Here is a 21,255-nt window from a genome sequence, read left to right as displayed (position 1 = left end):
GACTTTAAGAGCAGGTAGACAGTAAAAACTATATATTTAAGGTGTACAATGTAACATTCTGATATATGTAAACATTGTGATTTCCACAAACTATAACATATCTATCACCTCCTACTTTTGTCAAAAATTTAAAAAACATTCTAAGAAAGAACAAATAGATATTAGATACCCTAAAGGAAAACAGTAAGCTAACAGCGGCGAGGGATGGAGGATACCACCTGAGCCAAAGAGCTGGAAATAGTAACAAAGGCAGGAACTGGGGACAACGGAGCAATTAAACAGTGTGAAGTCACAATACAGAGATTCTTGAAAAAGAGAAAGCTGTTCAGAGTCAATGAGGAGATTATCAGGGGATTATTATTAAGCAGGAAGCCGACAGAAAGAAAGAAGTATACTAAGATGATGATTCTAGTACTATGGGTAGAGTGAGTTAAACGGAACGACAAATAGACTGGCATCAGATGATGGACCTGTTTACTGTAAGAGAAATGTGTGTGAGAGCTAAGAAACAGAACTAAAATGGAAGCAGTAGGAACGGAGAAAAAGGGAGAAATACGAGAATCACTTGTAAGGAAAAAGAATGAAGCAGAGCTTTGTAAAAAAAAAATTAAAGGGTAAGCCAAATATGATGATGGTTTCTAGCCTAAGAAACCACAAGAAAGGTAACAGAGAAAAAGCACAGTTGATAAATTGAGGACAGCAGGGGAATGACAATCACAGGCAGGACTAGAGCACTGGCCATAAGCTCTTTGATCACGACTGACCAAGACTATTAAGTAAAAATCTTGGCCTCATTTCCTTCAGATACCTGGTACATTACCTTTCTTATAAACATTCTCACAGGCAAAAACTGCCATTATTATTTAAATACAAAAATGCACTCAATTTTGACAAGGGCTGTATATATCATATTTACCATGGATTTTCCAACTTGATAATTATCTGGATTAAGATTTATTTTCCTGAAGAAATCCTGAATGTTAAATTTGGATGGTATAATATTTCGGGGAAGAAGTACGTGGAAATGGCTCACAAAATCCTGAAAAATGAAAAGAAAATGTTGTAAAATCACAAGAGAATTATATGTAAACAAGTTCCTAAACTGGCTAATTGTTGTTTTATTGATCCTTTTCTCATTCTTTTAAACAGGGTGAACCCAAGAAATTACTTGCTAATTTAAAATATTACAAAAGATTACCAAGTAAAACGGTGGGGGAGCAGTGATTTGGACATATTTTGTTATCAAAGGAGAATCAAAGAAGAAAAGACGGGCAGAAACTAATTATCTCTTTTGAGAAAGCTGTATTCAAGACCAAAGAAAAAGTTATTTAACAAGAATCTGAAATTTTTAGCAGAAAAATAAGCAAAGGTGGCGGCTATTACAGGATAAAACTGAGAACGAAGCTTTCCCTCCTGGTAACAGTGAAGACTGGCTCAGCTGCTGAAAAGCTTCCAAATAATTTCTACACCCACAGCAGCAGCAGCAGCAGCTGATGAGAACAGCAGTGAGCCTTGCTGGCAGCCTCCTATGAAAGAAAATCCTGCTGAGAAAACTTAAGGGAAAACTAAATGGAATTCTTTCTTTTGAACTAGGTAGTTCTGATTGAACTACTTCAATTACTGGAGTAATCAGTGTGAAGAACTGGCTACATTACGAGTAAACCTGCATTAGCCAACTTCCAGATTCCACTACAACACAAGCTTAATGAGACTGTTGCCATTCAATGGGAATGCGTATTCTCTATCCCTCTTCAATTCTACATACAAAATACGGAAAGGAAAGGAAGAACTAAGAGAAATAAACAAGTGAGCCTCAACTAAAAAATAAGCAAGACATAGGAATAATTTACTTGATGTGCATATATATTTAAATATCACTATAAAGGCATAACCTGGAAAGAGTATTTGCAGCTGTATCCTGACTGGCGAATTCGAACTGTCTCCAGCATCCCAGTGTACCGAAGCTGTCTAAGTACCAAGGCATCACTGAACCTTAATGGCAACTAAAACAAAACAGATGGGAAAAAGATTAACCCAGAAGAATAGATCTCCAAATTAATGTTTGTCTCATAAGTGTAGTTAACTTTTAAATATTTAAAAATTTTGACTAGAGGTTGTCTGGTTAAGACGTAGCAGAGGCAACTAGACAGTCTTAGCTCCCCAGCAGGTAGCTGCAGAAGACTTCTGACTGCCTGACCCTAGGGGGAAAAAAGAGACCCCGAGCTTCCAGGCTTCTCCAGCTACAGAAGAGGAAGACCTTCAAAGCTCAAAAGGAATGCAGTTGCCCATGGAGGCAGCTACACAGTCCAGTCACTATAAAATCTGTAACAAGATTAACCTACTTATATTCAGTCAAGTCTGTATTTTTGTTTTTAAAGCATTTATCTATAATCTCCCTCAGAAACCACCTACTACTCTACCAGCTGCCTGGGTTAAGTGAGAGCTGACGGATTCCTCTTCTAATGACCAGTCCAAGGGTGAGAGGACTGATCTCCCCACTGGGCAGGAATCGCAGGGAGGAGGCGAATGGGGGGCATTCGCCCATCACCAGCCACAGCACTGTCACTCCTGGGTATCTCAGTAGGCACGTTCTGAGACATCCAAAAGAGAATGTGTCTGGAGTTTCTGGTATTTCTCCCTATTCTCTAAACACTATTTTCCAGTGATGCACTAAGGCAATCCCAAACATTTCCCTGCAGAGAGAGGGGGCATACCAGCTGTCAAGTAAACAAAAGTCAAGTAGGCAATGTATGTTACATATCAATGGCACTTAACATTTATTACTTATTCTGTACCCTTAAACACTTTAGTAACTGAACTCCTGGTATAGAAAGGTCTCAATCAATAATAGGGACTCTAACGCCCATTCAACCATAAGTAAAATGGTTTGCCTTTTTGTCACTACAAAAGAACAACTAAGATTGACTAAGCGCTTCACATGGGCTAGAAACAGTCTAAGTGCTATACAGGTGTTGACTCACATATACTCGCAACACACTATGAGGCTGATTCTGTAATTACAGTATATTCTTACAAAGATGAAAACATTTAAGCCAGGAAAAGGTTACGTAACTCATCTAAGATCACAAAGCTTGTACCTAGCAGAGTTGGAGACTGCTTCTTAAAAACCGAGAAAGCTGAACCTAATTCCTACTACATTTTAGCTGTTCAGGCTGGAACTATTTTTTCCTATGATGGACATAAAGATGACAATGTTTATACTTAATAAATACATTTTGCAAAGCTCTAATTAGGGGAACTGCCATATAGAACAATAAAGTATCAAGAATGGCCACAGTATGTTCCTTATTTTACAGACACAAGAATCTCTAAGCATGAAACGTGCCAAGCAGGTTCTATAGGAATGACTGACAGCTTATACCCAAACAAGAGACAGTAACCTTGGGGTAACAAAAGCTGCATAAAATTCTTCTGTCTGATGGAATTTCAAGAGGTTTTTGCTTCTCTAGGAGATGCTAAATCAAGCCCATATACTACTCTACACAGGCAGTAAGTGTGGAAATTACACCGATATCCACAGAGAACACGGTTCTCCTTACAAAGATCATAGATAGCTCTTCCCCTCCACTTACTCTCCTTAGAAAGAATTTAAAGCTTGGTTTGAAGTAAGCTGAGCTAGAAGATCTCATTTATAGCATGTTTTTACCTTTTCGGCATTAGAGCGAATGCATTTTACAAAATATGGTTCTGCTTGACCAAGTGTCTCCATCAGCTTGCTTAATGAGGCCTGCAATACAAAGCAATGTAATTAGCATTTTCTCCTATTCCAAACTGATAATGAACAATTTATAAATATAAACAATCATGTTGGCAAAATATGCAAAGACAAGTGGTATACCTAGAAATAGGTTTGTTTCTGAAAAGCACACTGTGTACACTCCCACACTGATTCAACTGAGGCCAGTGAAGGACAAGCATGGTAGTTTAATCTTAAAGCTGATAGCTTGGCAACAGTAAAAATTGCAGGTGTATTTCAGAATACTTTAAATTTAGAATAAATTTTTTATTTTTCTTCACATTTCATGAAACAATTTTATCTAAACTCACGCAGTCCTACAGCAATTTGGGGGAAATATCCAGGAAGGCATCCAGGAAGGCAGGAATTCACTGCTTCAGTTTTAATGTTTGTAGAGTAAGCAGTGATGTCCCCTCGTTCATTCCGGATGCTGATAACTGGTGCTTTACCTCTTTCTTTTCCCAGATTAGTCTGGAGTTTTATAATTTTGTTTTTTTTTTTTTATGAGACTTCCAACTTTATTCATCTTTTTTCAAGATTGTTTTGGCTTTCCAGGGTCTCTTTTTTTTTTAACATTTTTTAAAGATTTATAATCATTTTACAATGTTGTGTCAAATTCCAGTGTTCAGCACAATTTTTCAGTCATTCATGGACATATACACACTCATTGTCACATTTTTTTCTCTGTGATTTATCATAACATTTTGTGTATATTTCCCTGTGCTATACAGTGTAATCTTGTTTATCTATTCTACAATTTTGAAATCCCAGTCTATCCCTTCCCACCCTCTAAGTTTTTTTTTTAATATTTTAAAATAACTAGCTTTTTTGTTTCATTAGTTTTTCTCTATTATTTTTCTATCTTCAATTTCATTGATGTCTGCTTTTATCTTTATCATTTTATCCCTTCCGCTTGCTTTGGGTTTAATGTGTTTTTTTTTTTTTAAGTTTCTTAACATAGAAGCTTAGATTATCAATTTGAGGCCTTTCTCCTTTTCTATTAAAAGTATTTAATGTTATAAATTAACCTTGGAATACTGCTTTGGCTGCACTGCACAAATTATGAAATTTCATTTTCATGCCATTTAAAATCTTTAAAAAATTCTCCTTCCTCTTTGACTTGTGTATTATTTAGATGTCTGTTCTTTATTTCCCAAATATTTGGGGACTGTTATCTTTGTTTTATGATTTCTGGTTTAATTCTATTATGGTCAAATAACATATTTTGTTTATTAATACTCTATCTAATTTATCTATTGGCTTTTCGGTACTATCTCTTTGTATTGTTTTTTTTGTGGCTGCTCCAGGAATTACAATATACAAACTTGTTACAGTCTACTTAGGAGTCAATATTTTATGACTTCAAGAGAAACTTAAAAGCCTTACAACCATACAGACTTCCACTATTGTTGTATCTGCAGTAGCTATAATGTGCACTCTTCAGATTAAAGACTAATTTTGGTATGCAGACACCTGTAAAAGATGCAAGGTAACAAAACAAGGTATACTTAACAGCTTAATGATTCTGCCCTTCATAATTATGAGATTAATGCTTCCTTTTTACCTCGCTCACCAAGTTACCTGCTGATCAGAATCTGGCCTCCCATGTTGATCTGCTAATCGGAGGGAACGGTGATAAAGAATTAACAATTGTAGCAAGTCTGCTTATGACTCCTATTTCTCACAGTATATTAATAAATGTTAATACTGCTTTACACAGCAGTGTTTATAGTTTATCAGTCATCATGACTTTTTTTCTCTGTAACCTACTCATCTGTGTGTTTCTAAATCTACAAAGTGAAAAGCCAAACTCCGGGAATGCGAAGATGGCACCAAGGTTCAGCCAGACGTGGCAAGGCAACACAAACCCTCCCTCTCTTTTTTAATAGTCAAATACCATTAACCCATAGGATTATGATTCAGACGGTTCTAAAAATCCATGGTAGAGTTTCCAGTATACTCAGCTGTCTTTCCTTTAACCTCATCAGCACATAATAAGCTATTCGGCTCTTCACTCTTGTTAGGTTTCTCTGGTTTTTTTTTTTAAAGAAAAAGCATTTGACCAAATAGCGTTCACAAATCCAAATTTTTCTCTAGGTTTGTGGTGAAAATTATCTAAAATAAAATGACATTTTGGGCCTGTAGCTTGAAGGACTGTGCTTACAAATCAAACAAGATCATATCCAGTAGATAATAGTAGGCAATTTACATTCAGATATCCTGGCTTAAAAAGGAACATTAAAAAAGTGATGGCATATATCAGTCAAGTTGCCAGTAGACAAAGGAATTTCTGGTGAACACTGCTTCTGTAGATACGCAAAGCATCGTTACCATTCATATTTTCAGTGCATTTTCACAACTATCTAGCAAATGAGTGTTAGACAGAGATGACTTGAGAAGAACAGGAAGAAGTAATCAGAAAAATATTTTGAAAAGTTACTCTGGAAGTTTTTTCGTTAATTTACTATGATCATATGTATTCCTAGATATCCAGTCACAATAAAAGGAACTGCATTTCTATGTATATAAAATAAAAATAAACAAAACGAGAAAAAAATGCTCCAGTTCCATTCAGCTAAATCCTGATGGCAGCAGCAGCAGCATGTGGCTTAAATTTACACAGAAAAAAATATACACCATGATGTTAACAGTGACTATATTCAGGCAGTAGGGTTTAAAGACCAATTCTGTTTATGATATCAACTTCTCTGCTGCTTTGCTCCTCACAATGGAGACAATGGGCTCCTCTCTGGGACACCCACTACCCAGAGACACAGGGGTGGAGAAGAAAGGCAGCTGACTCTCTTCCCATCTTTGGCACTTCTCTCCAAGATGACCATCACAGCACGGCTTCTCAGCCACACAGATCATACCCATTCAGGTGGCTGACAGATCGCTTTGACCTTTCAGTGTCACTCTAAACAAAACAGACCCCTCTTTGCTAGAAGTGAAAGGAACACACAGAACAAGGCAGGAGACGACCTGGAACTGCGCGCTGATGCTGGGAGGCTTCTTCTTCTTGTGCAGGTGCAGCAGCGACTTGGCGATGCGGTCCTGCAGCGTCAGCCTCGTCAGGTGCTTCAGAGACTTCACTTCCAACAAGTGCTGGAGAGAGGAGGGAAGAGAATCAGAGTCTCCCCATAAATTAATCTAAGAACAGGAGAAACACAACTGTAAGCTAGTTTTCATCGCTCCTACGTATGACTGTGGTGAATACGGAAGATTAACATCCAGCCTCCATCCTGCCTTTTCTGCTTTCCCGCAGAAGCTTACGAGCGAAAAAGAACTACGTTTCCCAAACTCTCTTGCCTCTCAGGTTCTGGATGTGATTTAAAAGTTTAGCAATTAAATTCCCACACGTGAACTAGGATGGTATAACTGAGGCAGCAGCTCTGGCTCCTCGCTTGTTCCTGCTGCCAAACACGCACACAGAAGTACCCGAGTCTTCTGCAGTCCCAGGGTCCAGGCACCGCTTTTGCCCAGAGGGCAGGGCAGCTGTGCTGTCCCCACAACTCTAGGAAAAGCACTTCCGCCCTGGAGCCAACAGTTGTAGCAGCTCCTTCCGGAGCCCAGATCACACTGCAGGAGGCATGAACCTGGAAGCTGCAGCGACAATGGCAGCTTCCGTGTTTCCCAGCTTTCTGATTTCAGCTGGGGTCACTTCTGCTCCTTTGTTTTAATACTATGAAACTCTAAGGCTTGGGATGATTTTTTAAGCACCTCTTTAAATTAAGTCCCTTTCTACTTAAAAATATTTACGGTGATTACTGTTATCTGCAACTGAATCCTGACTTATGGAGACAATAAATTAAATTCAATCCCAGGGCTACAGCAGGTAAGCCAGGAACAGGTATACAGAAAAAAAGAAAACACAGTCCCTTATCAACCCTCATTCTGATGTGCTAATTATTAATTTTAATAAGACAGGAGTGACACATAGAGCAACTAAAGAATACAAGATAGGATATTAATAATGTATTTTAGAGCTTTTTTAGCCAATCATAATTTTTTAAATCCTATAATTTACGGCAGTGAATCTGTCATGGAAAGAATGTATCTATACAGATGTGTAATGTTATTCAAAAACTAGTAAAAGTTCAATTGTATGAAAAGCACAGAATTGAGTTAAAAGCAAGATAAATTTAAAAGACCAAAAATATTAACCTTGACAATATAAACACTAAAAAAACAAGAACTTTCAAATGGTAATAAGTACAATACATATTTAGACAATTTCAACTAAGAAAAAAATTTCCAACAATGACAGACATATTATCTATATATAAGAACTGTAAAGAAAATCTTTAAAAATAAATCCCATGATAATAAATGAGCAGAAGACCACAAAAAGTAATTCTCAAAGTATAAATGACAAGTAACATAATGACAGTCAATCTCACTTGTAATCAAAGAAACATACATTTTCTTTCAAGGAGATTTTCTGCACATCAGATTGGCAAACATAGTAAAGACTGATAAAACCCAGTATGCATGTTGCCTCTCTAATATTAAAAACATGTATGTGAGTCTGTAAGACACATTTAAAATAGCAAAAAATTGGCCATGTTTAACTTTAAAAGATTGAGAAATAGATGGGATTCCTGTGATTGACGACTGAATGAAATTATTTACTTCAGATGTCCAACATATCTGTCCAACTCCACTCCAAGTTTAAGCAGTCACACGTGAGGACAGTGAAAAGAACAGTGCAAACACCAGGCTCAGAGGCAGCATTTAAAACACTAAAGGGCCAAGGAGACAGTGAGCAAAAAAAGGAAAGACAAGTGAACAAATACAGAGGACGGGTAACCAGTGCGGTCTCCTCTCTTTTTCTCTACATAAAATCTTCTCAAGGTAAGAACACAGTCACAAACCGCTCGTAAGAATTTTCTTTGTGCTGTATAGTCACTACTGCTAGAAACCGCGCTAGCAGTGTGTTAAATTTTCTCTGGAAATGTCAGATGACTTAAGTGTCAGGAATAATTAAGCATGGATTCATTTTCTTGTTGCTTGAACTAAAGAATCATGAGAATAGGTCTTTTTCAGTTCTTTTAAAATTCTGGAATTACATTCATTAACAAGGTTCCAAGTGACAGGATTCCTTCTTTCCGAGGGCACAAGAGAAAGAAACGATCAGTAACCTTTTTCTTTCTTTAGTAAATTCAGTAAATATTCTGGAATGCAGATCTGGATAGGCAAATTACAGCCCCTGGGTCAAATCTCATGGTTTTTAAGTGGTTTATATGGTTAAAAAAAAGTCAAAATATTATATAATGGCATGTGAAAATTACACAAAATTCACATTTCAGTGTTCATAAAGCTTTATTGGAATACAGCCGCACTCATTCAGCTGCATATTGTCTTTAGTTGTATTTGTGCTGCAACCACAGAGCAGATTAGTTACGACACTGACTGAATTTTTTTTGTTTCCAAGCCTACAAGCCTATCTGCCCCTTTACAGAGAAACCTGGCTGACTCATGCTCAGGATGACGTAAGTTAGGTAAGGACTACTTAGAAATTATTTTTAAATCAGGTAAAATTCAGAATTTGATCTTAATCTGCCTCAAGGAGAAATGAAAAAACCTTATGCAGAGAGGCAATTACTAAACAAAAATTTACATTTATATCCAGAGGCTTCTCAAACACTAGAAAATGGAATAGATCACAAATATTTTCCTGAATCATTAAGCTTATTAGCCATTTCCTAACATTCAGCATTATTTTTAAGCTGGATTCAACTGAATGTACACAACCCCTATTCTAGGTACAAATAAGATACTTCTTGTTTTTGATTTATAAAGATTGCTTGTATGATTAATAAAAAAATTATGAAGTAGGGCATTAGCGGAAAAAAACTTTTTCATAATACTCACCTTTGGAAGGCCAGGTTTGGATTTGAAATTTTTGTTTCTCCTATAGAGACAAATCACACATTAGAAAAAAACTACTGTAGAGATGAATTATTCAAGGTCTCTACTAAAACAACAGATTATATACCCATTCCCACGCTACAAGTCCTCTAAATGAAAACACTGTCTAATTCAACTAAGCAGGCACCTTTGGGAAGAAAGAATAAGCAAGGGAAAAAAACCAAAAGAGATGCCTGTTCTGCAATACAGGTACAAACTGACTTAGTGTGATGATCAGTAGCGTAATGTTGTACATTCAAAGCTAGAGTTTCATTTTCTTTTGGATGTTAACAGGGCTCTGAATCCTTATATCTACAGAAGCTTTGTTTCCGTCATTAAAAGACTTTAAATAGACACCTAATTTCATGAATTTTTAAAATGCACTTTTCACTAAAATTTATGATCTTCCATTTTTGGAAATTAAAAATTCTCTTCTGCTCGTTTTTTCTTATTCATAATTCAATATCACACTTACATCAAGATTTTCTTTTTAATGGCTACATAATGCTTATGAACATGGGCTGGGAGTCAGTTAAGACCTAGGCTTGAATCTAAGCTCTCCCACCTACCAAGGTACGGTTTTAACTTAAGACTTGGTTTCACAAAGCAGTGATGTACAATGAGGGTGACAACACTGTCAACCCCACGGATCTGCTGTCGGGCCTAAATGAGTTAAGCCACCATGCTGGAGCACAGCAAGACTAACCTAAAGCAGTGACTAGGGGTTAAGGAATCCCATTCAGTCACACTTTGAGTTAGTGGTCAAAAAACAGTCTATGGAAGTGTTTATGAAATACGTTGCCACAGACAGTGAGAACTGGTCCTTCATGCATCGTTATGTCTATGTCCTCAAACCAGTCCTGTGATCAGCTAAGGAGAAATGGCAGGCTTCAAGACTGTCAACATGTAACACTATACCGGTGCCCCTTCAACAACATGGGTTCTGACGGCGCGGGTCCATTGATGGTGGAGTTTTTTCAATAGTAACTACAACAGTACTATTTGATGTGAGATTGGTTGGATCTGTGGATGCAGAACCATGGATATGAAGGAACAGTGGATACGGAGAGCTGACTATGCGCAACATGCAGATTTTCGATTGTGTGGAGGGTTGGCACCTCTAACAAGCGCTGTTAAAGGGCCAACTGTCTATGGCTCCATTCACTGTTTCACAAGGAATTTTCCTGCCCAGTTTGTTAGGATTACCAAAATTAAAGGACAACTGCAGTTAAAGACTGGGAATCCTAGAAAGAGCTAACAGTTTTTCTTTCTCTGGATGTAGGAAGAGGTCTTTCAAAGAGCAATAGAGAATCATCTCCATAATGAGTATATTCAGTCATGATCCTCCTGGGAGATGAAAACAAACAGCAGCTTTATAACACATGAGACTGTCACAGCTCTAAATTCTGCCTACTTTTGAGTCTTGTTTCATTTAAAATTCTACTAAGAAAAAGAATGTTTCGTGATCACCCCTCTTCTTTCTTCAGCCAGAAATTTTAAACCAGTCATAAAAAGCAATCCACATTACTGATCAGTACTAACGTGAGAATCCCATGGGCTCTCTCCAAGAGTTTGCTGCTAGCTGAATTAGAGAATATCCCATCTTTATCAAGCAAGGAGGTGCTACTTGATAATCTGCTCTGGCGAATTCCAGTTCTGCCATTCCAGGCAATATCAAATGTTTCACTGTAAAAATTAAATACAGTACAATATTTTTTGTTAGCTGAGACATCTCTAACACTCTTTAAATTGCTTAAATGAGTAAAATAAAACTGTAAACACTAAGGTCAAACTTCAGAAAAAATGCCAACCCAGCAAAAGACAGTTTTATTAGAGACTACTGATCAAACGGGACTAAGCTTCTCCCCACTCAGAATAAAAAGCTTCTGTGGATTCTGGCACATCCACATGCAAATGTGCACGCAGATGAGCACACCACATAATTAACACCTTTAAATACGCTGCTAACCACTTAACAAGTCTGTAAATAATATAATGCATTATAATATAATGGCCTTGGTGCCTGTTAGAGTTGAGAGCTTCCAAATGCTGCCGAAGCAATGTGCAAGCCTCATCGGCCGTCTCATCCTACTGAGGATTAAATTTCCTCCCGGAGGTCTCGTTCGCACTCTCACTCACTACACACAACCACCAAAGCTACCAAGATCCCTCTGTGGGCTGAGCACTGTTCTAAGCACTGGAGATAAAGGAACGAACAAAACATAAAATTATCAGTGATTACAATATAAAGAGTCAACAGGGAGCTTTCCAGGTAAAGACAGCAAACTGGACACACATTTGGATTCCTCCGAAAATCCATATACACATTAACAAAATAATTTTCAAAGGAATAAACACTTAAGAATAAAGAGAATATACTAAGAAACAACAGTAACGCATTTTGAAACACCAAAAGCAGATGAATATAGAAAGCACTCTCTTTTCACCGTAGTAAGCCTGAGAAAGAAATCTTATGCTGGCTGGGGAGGGGGAGGCTGAGAAGCATCCCTGTTTACTGGGCAGAACTCCTAAAAAGCTCCTGTGAACAGCTGTAGAGTGGAATGCGTGAAGAGTAAAATGTATCACCCTACAGTGGGGGAAAAATGCCTTTCGAAACTTGTTATCTAGGAGGAAACAGGTGTGTGTACCACCAGAATTTACTGCTGACAAGTACATAATAATGAATTTCATACACTGTGGAAGTACATGGTGAGTTTTTTAACCAAACGGTGTCTGCTGTACCATCATGCTAATCTCAGAGCATTAAGGAACTAGAATAAGTGGTAATAACTGCATGGCTGATCTGATTTTCCATGTATCTACTATTCTGTCCTCTCCATCTTCTCACCAGTTTTCTCTCAAATATGTCTAGAATAAGTGCACCAATACAATAAATGCAATCTGGAAGAATGTCTTGTTAAGGCTGCTAGCTGGCCTTTTCCTGGTACCAGCACCTCAGTGCCGCGTCTTTCTTTACTGTATGTAAAGGAAAAGCAGCAAGCTGATGTCATCACCTTCCCTGCGAAGACGGGTCGCATAAATGAGTGTACGCACACATGTTTACAAAATCAGCTTATCGTTCCATGAGTGCCTAAATTCAGCTAACTGCTTTAGCCCAAACCAATCAATCTGAAACCAAAATATTAGACTTTCCCAATGGGTGCATTAAAAACAGAAGCCCATGTAGAACACTTTAGGTATCCAAAACTGAAAGCATAAAGAAACACAAACTAGGAATGAGGAGAGTTATAACCATTGAATTGTTTTGGGAAAGGCAGCAAGTCAGAGTTTCCTTTTTTTTAATCCAAATCAAGAAAATGAGTTCCTTAAGTGAGGGGTCTCTAATGACCAGGGTGAGAATACTGCCAAAAGACAAATGAAAATACACAGGTCACCAGATTAATTACCTAATTTGTTTTGGGGGGAAATCTAAGATGAACATATAGTGGTGATTTCCACCATTAGCCAAGCGTCACTGTTAAGAAAATAAAACAAATATTCTATAAAGATAGCAAGTAGCTCCATTTGCTGGCATTTAAGATTAGTATAGCTGAGGCTGGATATCTGGGCTGTGTTAAATGGTAAACCTAGACTTCCTTTAACAAGAATAAGAAGTTACAAAAAAGGGACAGAGCAGAGAAGTGACAATACACATTAGAAAGACAAAGTAACTCAAACTGGGAAACCTGATCAATGCAGTTATACTTTAATTTTAATGGCAGATCACCCTCCTCACCAGGACACTACGAAGCTCAGTCTTCTTGACGGTATTTAAAATGTACAAAGCAGACTCTAAATAATGTTCTTTAGTGCATTTAGAATACAATTATTATAAAACAGTACGTGTAAAGGACAAAGAAACTTTATTTACAAACTCAGAAAACTATTTACATTTTTTTACTTTCAAATTTTATTCACAAATTCTTTACTGAAAATGGTAAAACGTAAGCTTTGGTTGTGACACTCGTCAAGAACAGGTATTGGAGGGTTTGATGTAAATCAAACTACTCAATTATTACTTATTAATAAGACTTCTCCGTGGAAAGCAGCAGAATACGTGTAACTTTTCCAAAAGACATTAAGTGCAAAAAGGATCTCAGAAATTAAAACATATGTGGTCATTTTTAATTATTCTGGGGGAACTTTTTTTTTTAAGTGTACAACCATTTAACCACAGGCAATCTTAGAACTTAGTCTTAATAGTTTTGTTAACTCTAACCTTATTTTTTACATTATTTATAAAAGCTTTAAGAAATAAACAAAAAACTAGACCTGATTTTCTTCACACTTTTAAAGTCACCAAAGTATTAATAAGAATTCTAGTTATTTCTTCTATACTCCCCTGAACATACAAAACCAAACATACTTACTGTTGGTTTTTTTCATTAAGAGTATTCACACCCTGAAGATCAGAAAGAGGTGTTCTGGGATTTTTCCGAGCTAGACCTAGCATTAAAAAAGCAAAAATTTTCAAATTAATGGTAAGAGAATTTGAACATGAAACAATTTTTCTAAGGACAAATGAAATGAATGTACTTTGATAGTAAATATTTGCTAAACATGTCAGAAACAATAATATGAACCAAGTCCCTTGACTGTTACTTACAAATGTGACCTAGTCAAAATGAAACAAATCAATTAGGGAATTTAATAATAAATTATTTAATTTCTTCTCTCACTTAAACATTATCAGGAAATACAAGGGTAACTGAGCTGAAAGTCAAGAAGTGTACAAGCTCGTTTCTTACTTTAATATTCAAAAAATTTCTAGTGTTTCCTTTGTTTCATTTTCAGCAATAAATATATCGCTGACAAAAACTATAGATTTTAGAGATCAACGAATCTTATATATATAAAGACAGTGAGAATTAAAGACAACAAACTGCTTCTTCAAGAACTACTAGTTTTTTTAAACAAACAACCCAATCAAAAAATGGGCAGACGACTTGAACAGACGTTTTTTCAAGGAAGATACATAGATGGCTGAACAGGCACATCGAAAGATGCTCAACAGAGCTAATTATTAGAGAAATGCAAATCAAAACCACAATAAGGTATCACCCCATCCATGCCTGTCAGAATGGCTATCGTTAAAAAGTCTACAAAATAAATGTTGGAGATATGAAAAAAAGGAAACCTCATACACTGTTGGAGGGAATGTAAATTGGTGCAGCCACTATGGAAAATAGTATAGAGGTTCCTTGAAAAACTATCATATGACCTGGCAATTCCACTCCCAGGAAAAAACAGTACATACCCAGAAAAAATTTGAAAAGATACATGCACCCCAATGTTCACAGGAGCACTATTTACAAACAGCAAAGACATGGAAGCAACCCAAGTGCCCATCAACAGATGACTGGTTTAATAAGACATGGCAAATATATACAACAGAATATTACTCAGCCATAAAAAAAAGAATGACGTATGGCCATTTGCAGCAACATGGATGGATCTAGAGACCATGCTCAGTGAAGTAAGTGAGACAGAGAAAGGTAAATATTACATGATATCAATTACATGCCGACTCTAAAAACATAATACAAATGATTGTGTATGTACAACAGAAACAGACTCACAGATACAGAAAACAAACTTGTCAGAAAGAAGACAGGGAAGGAGGAGGGAAAAATTAGGAGTATGTTATTATACAAACTACTATCCATAAAATAGTAAAAGTATCTCTATTTGAGATAATAAACTTATATGTGGAAAACCCTCAGTAATCCACAAAGAACTCAGGACTAACAAACAAATTCCACAAAATTACAAGATGTAAGATCATTATTCATAAATCAATTATATTTCTATACAGTAGCAACCAACAATTAGAAAATGAAATTAAGAAAAGAATTTCATTTATAATAACGTCAAAATAATAGAAAAGGAATGAACAACAAAAAATAAAAAATGTCTACACTGAACACTACAAAGCATCGTTAAAAGAAATGAAAGAAAACCTGAATAAACAGGATAGCTGCCCATGCTCAAGGGCTGGAAAACATTATTATTAAGACAGCAGTGCTCCCCAAATTGATCTACAGTTCAATGCAATCTCCATTAAAATTTCAGCTGCCTTTTTTTATTTTACAGAAATGAATAAGATGATCCTAAAATTGATATGGAAATGCAAAGGACCCAGAATAGCCAAAACAATGTTGAAAAAAAAAGAATATGGTTGGCGGACTCATATTTCCTGAATTCAAAACTTTCTACAAAGATATAGTAACTGAGACAGTATGGTACCAACACAAAGATAGACAAACGGATCAACAGAAAAGAATTGAGAATACTGAAGTAAATTTTCACATTTATGATCAACTGAATCTTGCCAAAGGTGCCAAGATAATTCAATGGTTAAAGAATAATCTTTTCAACAAATGGTGCTGGGAAAGCTAGGTATCGACAAGGAGAAGAATGAATTTGGGTCAAAGACCAAAATAAAATAAATGCTAAAGTATAAAACTCTTCTGGGTGGGGGGTTAGGCTTATTTATTTATTTATTTTAATGGAGGTACTGGGGATTCAATCCAGGACCTTACACGTGCCAAGCATGTGCTCTACCACTTGAGCTATATACCCTATCCCACTGAAGAAAAACTCTTAAAACAGGAGTAAACATTCCTGACACTGGATTAGGCAATGGTTAACACCAAAAGCACAACCAACCAAAGAAGACCGATAAACTAGACGTCATCAAAATCTAAAACTTTTGTGCTTCAAAGGTTACTGTATCAAGAAAGTGGAAAGACAATCCACAGAATGGTAGAAAATGGCAAATCAGACATCTGATAAGAAGATAAAAAGAATTCTTACAACCGAATAATAAAAAGCCAGAATATAAAAAGAATTCTTACAACCGAATAATAAAAAGCCAACTCAGTTTAAAGATGAACAAAGGATATGAACAGGTATTTTTCCAAAGATGATACACAAATGGCTAATAAGCACTTTAAAAGATGCTCAACATTATTAGTCATCGGAGAAATAAAAATCAAAACTGCAATGAAATACTTACCTTTGTTCTGTAACATGAGAAAATACATTTGGCAAAATCTTTCAAAGTGCATGTCACATTTTCTTATGCCAAGACGGCACAAGCAAGAGAGAACAAGGACCCCCAACATTCGCTGTTAGGGATTCTACTTCTGCTCTCCTCCGACTGACGATTAAATATTAAAAACTTCATGGAACTTCAATCACAGAACTTAGCCAAGTAAATCTGAGCTCAGAACAGAATACGTAAGTAACTCAGGTCCACATGTATATGCAAACTGATGAGTTAGGTGCTTACTCTGAAGGATTCATTCATTCGCACTATAGCAATAATGGGAGCCAAATAACTGTAACTCCACAACAGGCAGAAGAGTCTATTTTCATGCAGAATAGGTATGACAAATAGAAACGGAGAAAATGGATGGATGGAAACCAAGGGCATCTTTTTACACCAATTTTGTTAAAAAAGAGAGAACACCCACTATGACTCTGTCATTCTGCCTTCAGCCAAAACATCATATGGTGGCTTTGCTCGAAACCAGACATCGTAAAGTCTGACAGAAGGACTACTCAGATGAAGTGGCTTTACCAATGACACATGAAAGGAACACTGCTGATCTTGAAATGCAACTATAAATAAGGGAAAAATCAGCAGGAATTCAAGAGACAGAAAACTGTTGGCAAAGTTAGATACGTTAATTATCTTGATTGTGGTGATGATTTCACAGCAGTATATCTATGTCAAAACTTACCAAACTGTATGTTCTGGCAAGCAGTTTACTTTACCTCAACTAGATTTCAATAAAGTTTATTTTTTAATCAACAGGAAAAAAAATCATTATTCATTTTTCCCATCACTCAGGTACTTTAAAGACAAAAATGGAAACCAATTCAGAGCCTATAACCAATTGTAATTAACAAGTCCAGGATCATAGGCAAACAGTCATCCAAGTTAAAAGAAGAGGTGTAGTAACTTTTCCAAGAGAAGGAACAAAGATCTCAACGGCAGTATCGTGAGACTGGTCAGAATTACACAGGTCACATTTCCTACACAATCTGTATCCCACCCAGGGGTCGAATGCTCCTGGTTTCCATTTCCAAATGAATGTGATGACACAGAGTTTATCGGGATCGCAGCCTTACTGTACTTCTCTTCCTTGCACCTCTGCAGAATCTCTAAGCTCCTCTGGTGGACTGGGTGTTGGAGAAAGCTAATACTATCCATACTTTTCAAAATTGCACATGGCGTTGTATCATCATGTCCTTAGGAAGCAAAAGAAAAACAAAAAAATGGAGAAAAGAAAAAGACATTATATAAGCCCAAACCAATAGAGAATCAAGGACAGTGCTGCCAACCATCTTAAGAGTATATAAAAATGTATCAAGTAATAGGGATTAAATGTGAGTAATTTTTCCAATTAATTTGAGAAAAGTACCCAGAAATAAGAGGAAAAAATAATAGTCCTATTTAGGTGTTCAAAGCATCCTTTTTCAGGACTCAAAAGTGTCTTGAGTTAACATACTAAAAATTTCTAATTTCAAATATTAGGGAAATTTCCAAAACAATTTGTACGGTGTACTTTTTTTTTTAATGGACTCATTTTTATCAGGTCTGAAATATAATTAGTTGGCAACAATGCAAGAAACATTGATGAAATCCCAAAGAGAAGTATACCCAAAACACTTTACCCAGCAAACTTTCACAAACCTCGCAATTAATCACACTTGCAGGAATTCCAAGTGTGTCAATGCTGAAAGGGTAGGAAGAAAAGCAACAAAGAGCAGGAAAACCCAGCAGCACTTCTGTATTTATAAATCTGAAAACAAAGCTGAAAATCCGTACCTCACAACCACTTCTTAGCAAAGTGAGACAGAATTAAGTGTCAGAGGGGAAGGGAAGAGAGCACGTTCAAGCAAGACCAAAGCCCCAGATTAGTGCTACTGACACAGTGAGTCACTCGAGCAATAAAGGCAGGGGTCGGGATTGGGGTGAGGGCAGGGGTAGAATGTACCAGAAATATTAGCAATAAATGGACTGAAAAGAGATTTCAGGTTTTCCAGGTTTGAGGGAAGCTGAGTATCATTTACTCAGAGAACATCTCTACAGTTAGAACATAAGGTTCCAATGTGCGGGGGAGGGTGTAGCTCAGTGTACAGTGCCTGCTCAGCAGGCATGCGGTCCTGGGTTTAATCCCAGTACCTCCATCAAAAACAAGTCAATAAATAAACATAACTACCTCCCCCCCTTAAAAAAAATAATAAATAATAAAAATTTAAAAGTTCAAATGTATGTAGGTTTGCCTTTAAAACACAAAAGCAAAGAGTTGAACAGTAGATAGAGGCAAATTAAGCAACACAAAAACAATGAACTAAGTTCCACTGGAGAATATTTACTGTATAATTAGGAATAAGATACTATCTATGAATAGGTCTCAAGGAAGAGTCATTTTAAAAGTTAAACAGAGGCAGAGGAATGCAAAGAGGTTTGCAAAAGCATGGTTTAATCAAACTGTAATTCCTTAATCTGAAATTCTACATCCACAGAATAGGCACTTATGTTTTAGCTAAGGAGACAGAATCTTACGACACCATAAAATCAGCTAGTAATATATATTATATATATATATATAGTAGGATTTTTAAGTAAAAATTTTTCCTATAATTAAAAAGGAAGCTAATAAAACACTGTCTCATTTATCCAGTATGGAGAGCCCATAGTTGCAAGTGTTTACTGTTTCAAAAGGAGACAAGTATTACCAGGTTACCAACAGTTCTTAGTCAAAAGGTGCCTCAATAAAAATATTCTATCCTCATTATTATCAATAATCCTGCCCTCCACAGGCTGCTGGAGAAAGAATGCTCAGGCTCCCACCAGCTTGCACTTGGCTGACTGCAGGGTAGGGGAGGGGTTGGGGGGATATAGCAGTTGAGCTGGACCATTTGAGAAAAAAACACCGGGTGAGTTCTCTAGCACCAGACTTTCAGGCCCTTCAGTAGCTAACCTGATGCACTGCTAGTCAGAAATAATTTAAGAAGATCATAGTACTGAAGTGTTTTATATAAAAGTTTAGGGCATTAAATACACTAAATTATTACATAATTTTAAGAAGTTAGAACTCGCTCACCACTATTACAACCACTGTACTCTATTCTCTACTTATCTAAATAACCTGTGGCAACGCCATTTGGATATGGGTAATTTTGTATCTGCGACTCTTTTGTGTCCCAAGATATCTAACACCTTAGTGTTTTTTGTTTTTTAACTTCTTTCACTCTGCTTTCTATGCCTTCTTTGAACTCTTTAACAACTTTAAACATTATTTTACAGACTATAATAATATTTCCAACCTTACAGTGACATTCCTCTCTGCCGTGTGTACCAACTCCCGCTGTCAGAGTGGTTTGGTTTCCCAGGATGGTTTTATCAGTGTATTTTCAGCGCGATCTCATAAACTCTTAAAAGAGGTCTATTCAGTATTTCCTTACACTAGTTCCTGGTCTAGTTTTGGTAATTTCTTAGTTTGAGATAATGCACCAAACAGCACAAACTTAGACATCATAATCCATACACAGTGAAGATATGGGGCACTGATTTTTTTTTTTAGGGAACATTTTTTTTCAAACTTTATCTAAGGCCTAACAGATTGATAAGGTACTTGTTCTTCCTCTAGGCAAGGACCACAGAGAGAATTTTTCAATGCTCTTTCAGCCACAGAAAACTTGAAGTTCTCTGAATCTCCTACACCATGTAACAAGCTCGCTCCCAGTCCCACTGCATTCATTCTAACTTGAAGCCATGCCTTTGACCCTATGACAGTTTCTGTAACACCAGCTCCCAGGTCTTAGGACCGTTTTTTAAAGATGTATTTCACACACAGTAAAAATCCACTAATCTCAAGTATACAGCTTGATGAGCTTAAACAAATGTTTACATCAGGTAATTCTCAATCAAGATATGGAACATTTCCATCACCTCAGCAAGTTATCTTATCCCTTCCCTGTCAATACCACCCTGACCCCTCCCAGAGTCAACCGAGGAATGATTTCCATCACTCTGCTTGTCCTTAAACTAAATGAAATCACGCCGCACATGTTCTTTCATGCCTGGCTGTTTGCTAAGTGTTCTGTGAACCATCCATTGTGAGTATCAGCAGTTTGCTCCTTTTGGTTGCTAAATAATGCTACAAGGTAGGAATGCATCACAACTTGGTTACGCATTCTTCTAACTGATGGACATAGAAATATAACTTACACAGCATACAATCCACCTATTTAAAGTGTACAATCCAATGGTTTATAGTGTACTTCCCAAAGCTGTTTAACTATCACCACAATCAATATTAGAATATCTTCATCATATCAAAGAGAAACCTTATACTTTTTAACTACCACTCCCCTTGTCATCTCCCATCCTACCCTCTCCAGCCTCAGGCAAACACCATTCAAAATTCTGTCTCTATAGATATGCCTATCTAGACACTTCATATACATGGAATCATACAGTATGTCGCCCTTTGTGTCTGACTCACTTAACAAAATGCTTTCAAGGTTCACCCATGTTGTGGCATGTACTAGTACCTCATTCCTTTATA

General features: G+C 36.7%; 1 protein-coding gene and 1 long non-coding RNA gene across 11 annotated transcripts in view; one reads left to right on the top strand and one right to left on the bottom strand.

Moving 5' to 3' along the window:
• MYO9A (myosin IXA) overlaps window positions 1-21,255 on the bottom strand; it is a 174,762-nt gene that overhangs the window by 61,273 nt on the left and 92,234 nt on the right. For 9 of the 10 annotated variants that reach the window (XM_072951108.1, XM_072951110.1, XM_072951113.1 and 6 more), the window contains 8 exons: window positions 17,807-17,926; window positions 14,038-14,113; window positions 11,210-11,353; window positions 9,632-9,671; window positions 6,740-6,862; window positions 3,668-3,748; window positions 1,893-2,003; window positions 917-1,039 (listed from right to left, as the gene is read on the bottom strand). In XM_072951108.1, the coding sequence (XP_072807209.1) occupies window positions 917-1,039; window positions 1,893-2,003; window positions 3,668-3,748; window positions 6,740-6,862; window positions 9,632-9,671; window positions 11,210-11,353; window positions 14,038-14,113; window positions 17,807-17,926 (818 nt within the window). The remainder of the gene's footprint in view (window positions 1-916; window positions 1,040-1,892; window positions 2,004-3,667; window positions 3,749-6,739; window positions 6,863-9,631; window positions 9,672-11,209; window positions 11,354-14,037; window positions 14,114-17,806; window positions 17,927-21,255) is intronic. The other variant, XM_072951115.1, reaches the window with a different exon arrangement.
• LOC140689789 (uncharacterized) lies at window positions 332-2,351 on the top strand. Its single transcript, XR_012064900.1, has 2 exons — window positions 332-614; window positions 1,150-2,351. It is a non-coding gene; the product is annotated as an uncharacterized lncRNA (long non-coding RNA).

The sequence above is a fragment of the Vicugna pacos genome, chromosome 27, assembly GCF_048564905.1.
Source record: "Vicugna pacos chromosome 27, VicPac4, whole genome shotgun sequence".
Taxonomy (NCBI): domain Eukaryota; kingdom Metazoa; phylum Chordata; class Mammalia; order Artiodactyla; family Camelidae; genus Vicugna; species Vicugna pacos.
This window is presented reverse-complemented; position numbering and strand designations above follow the sequence as displayed.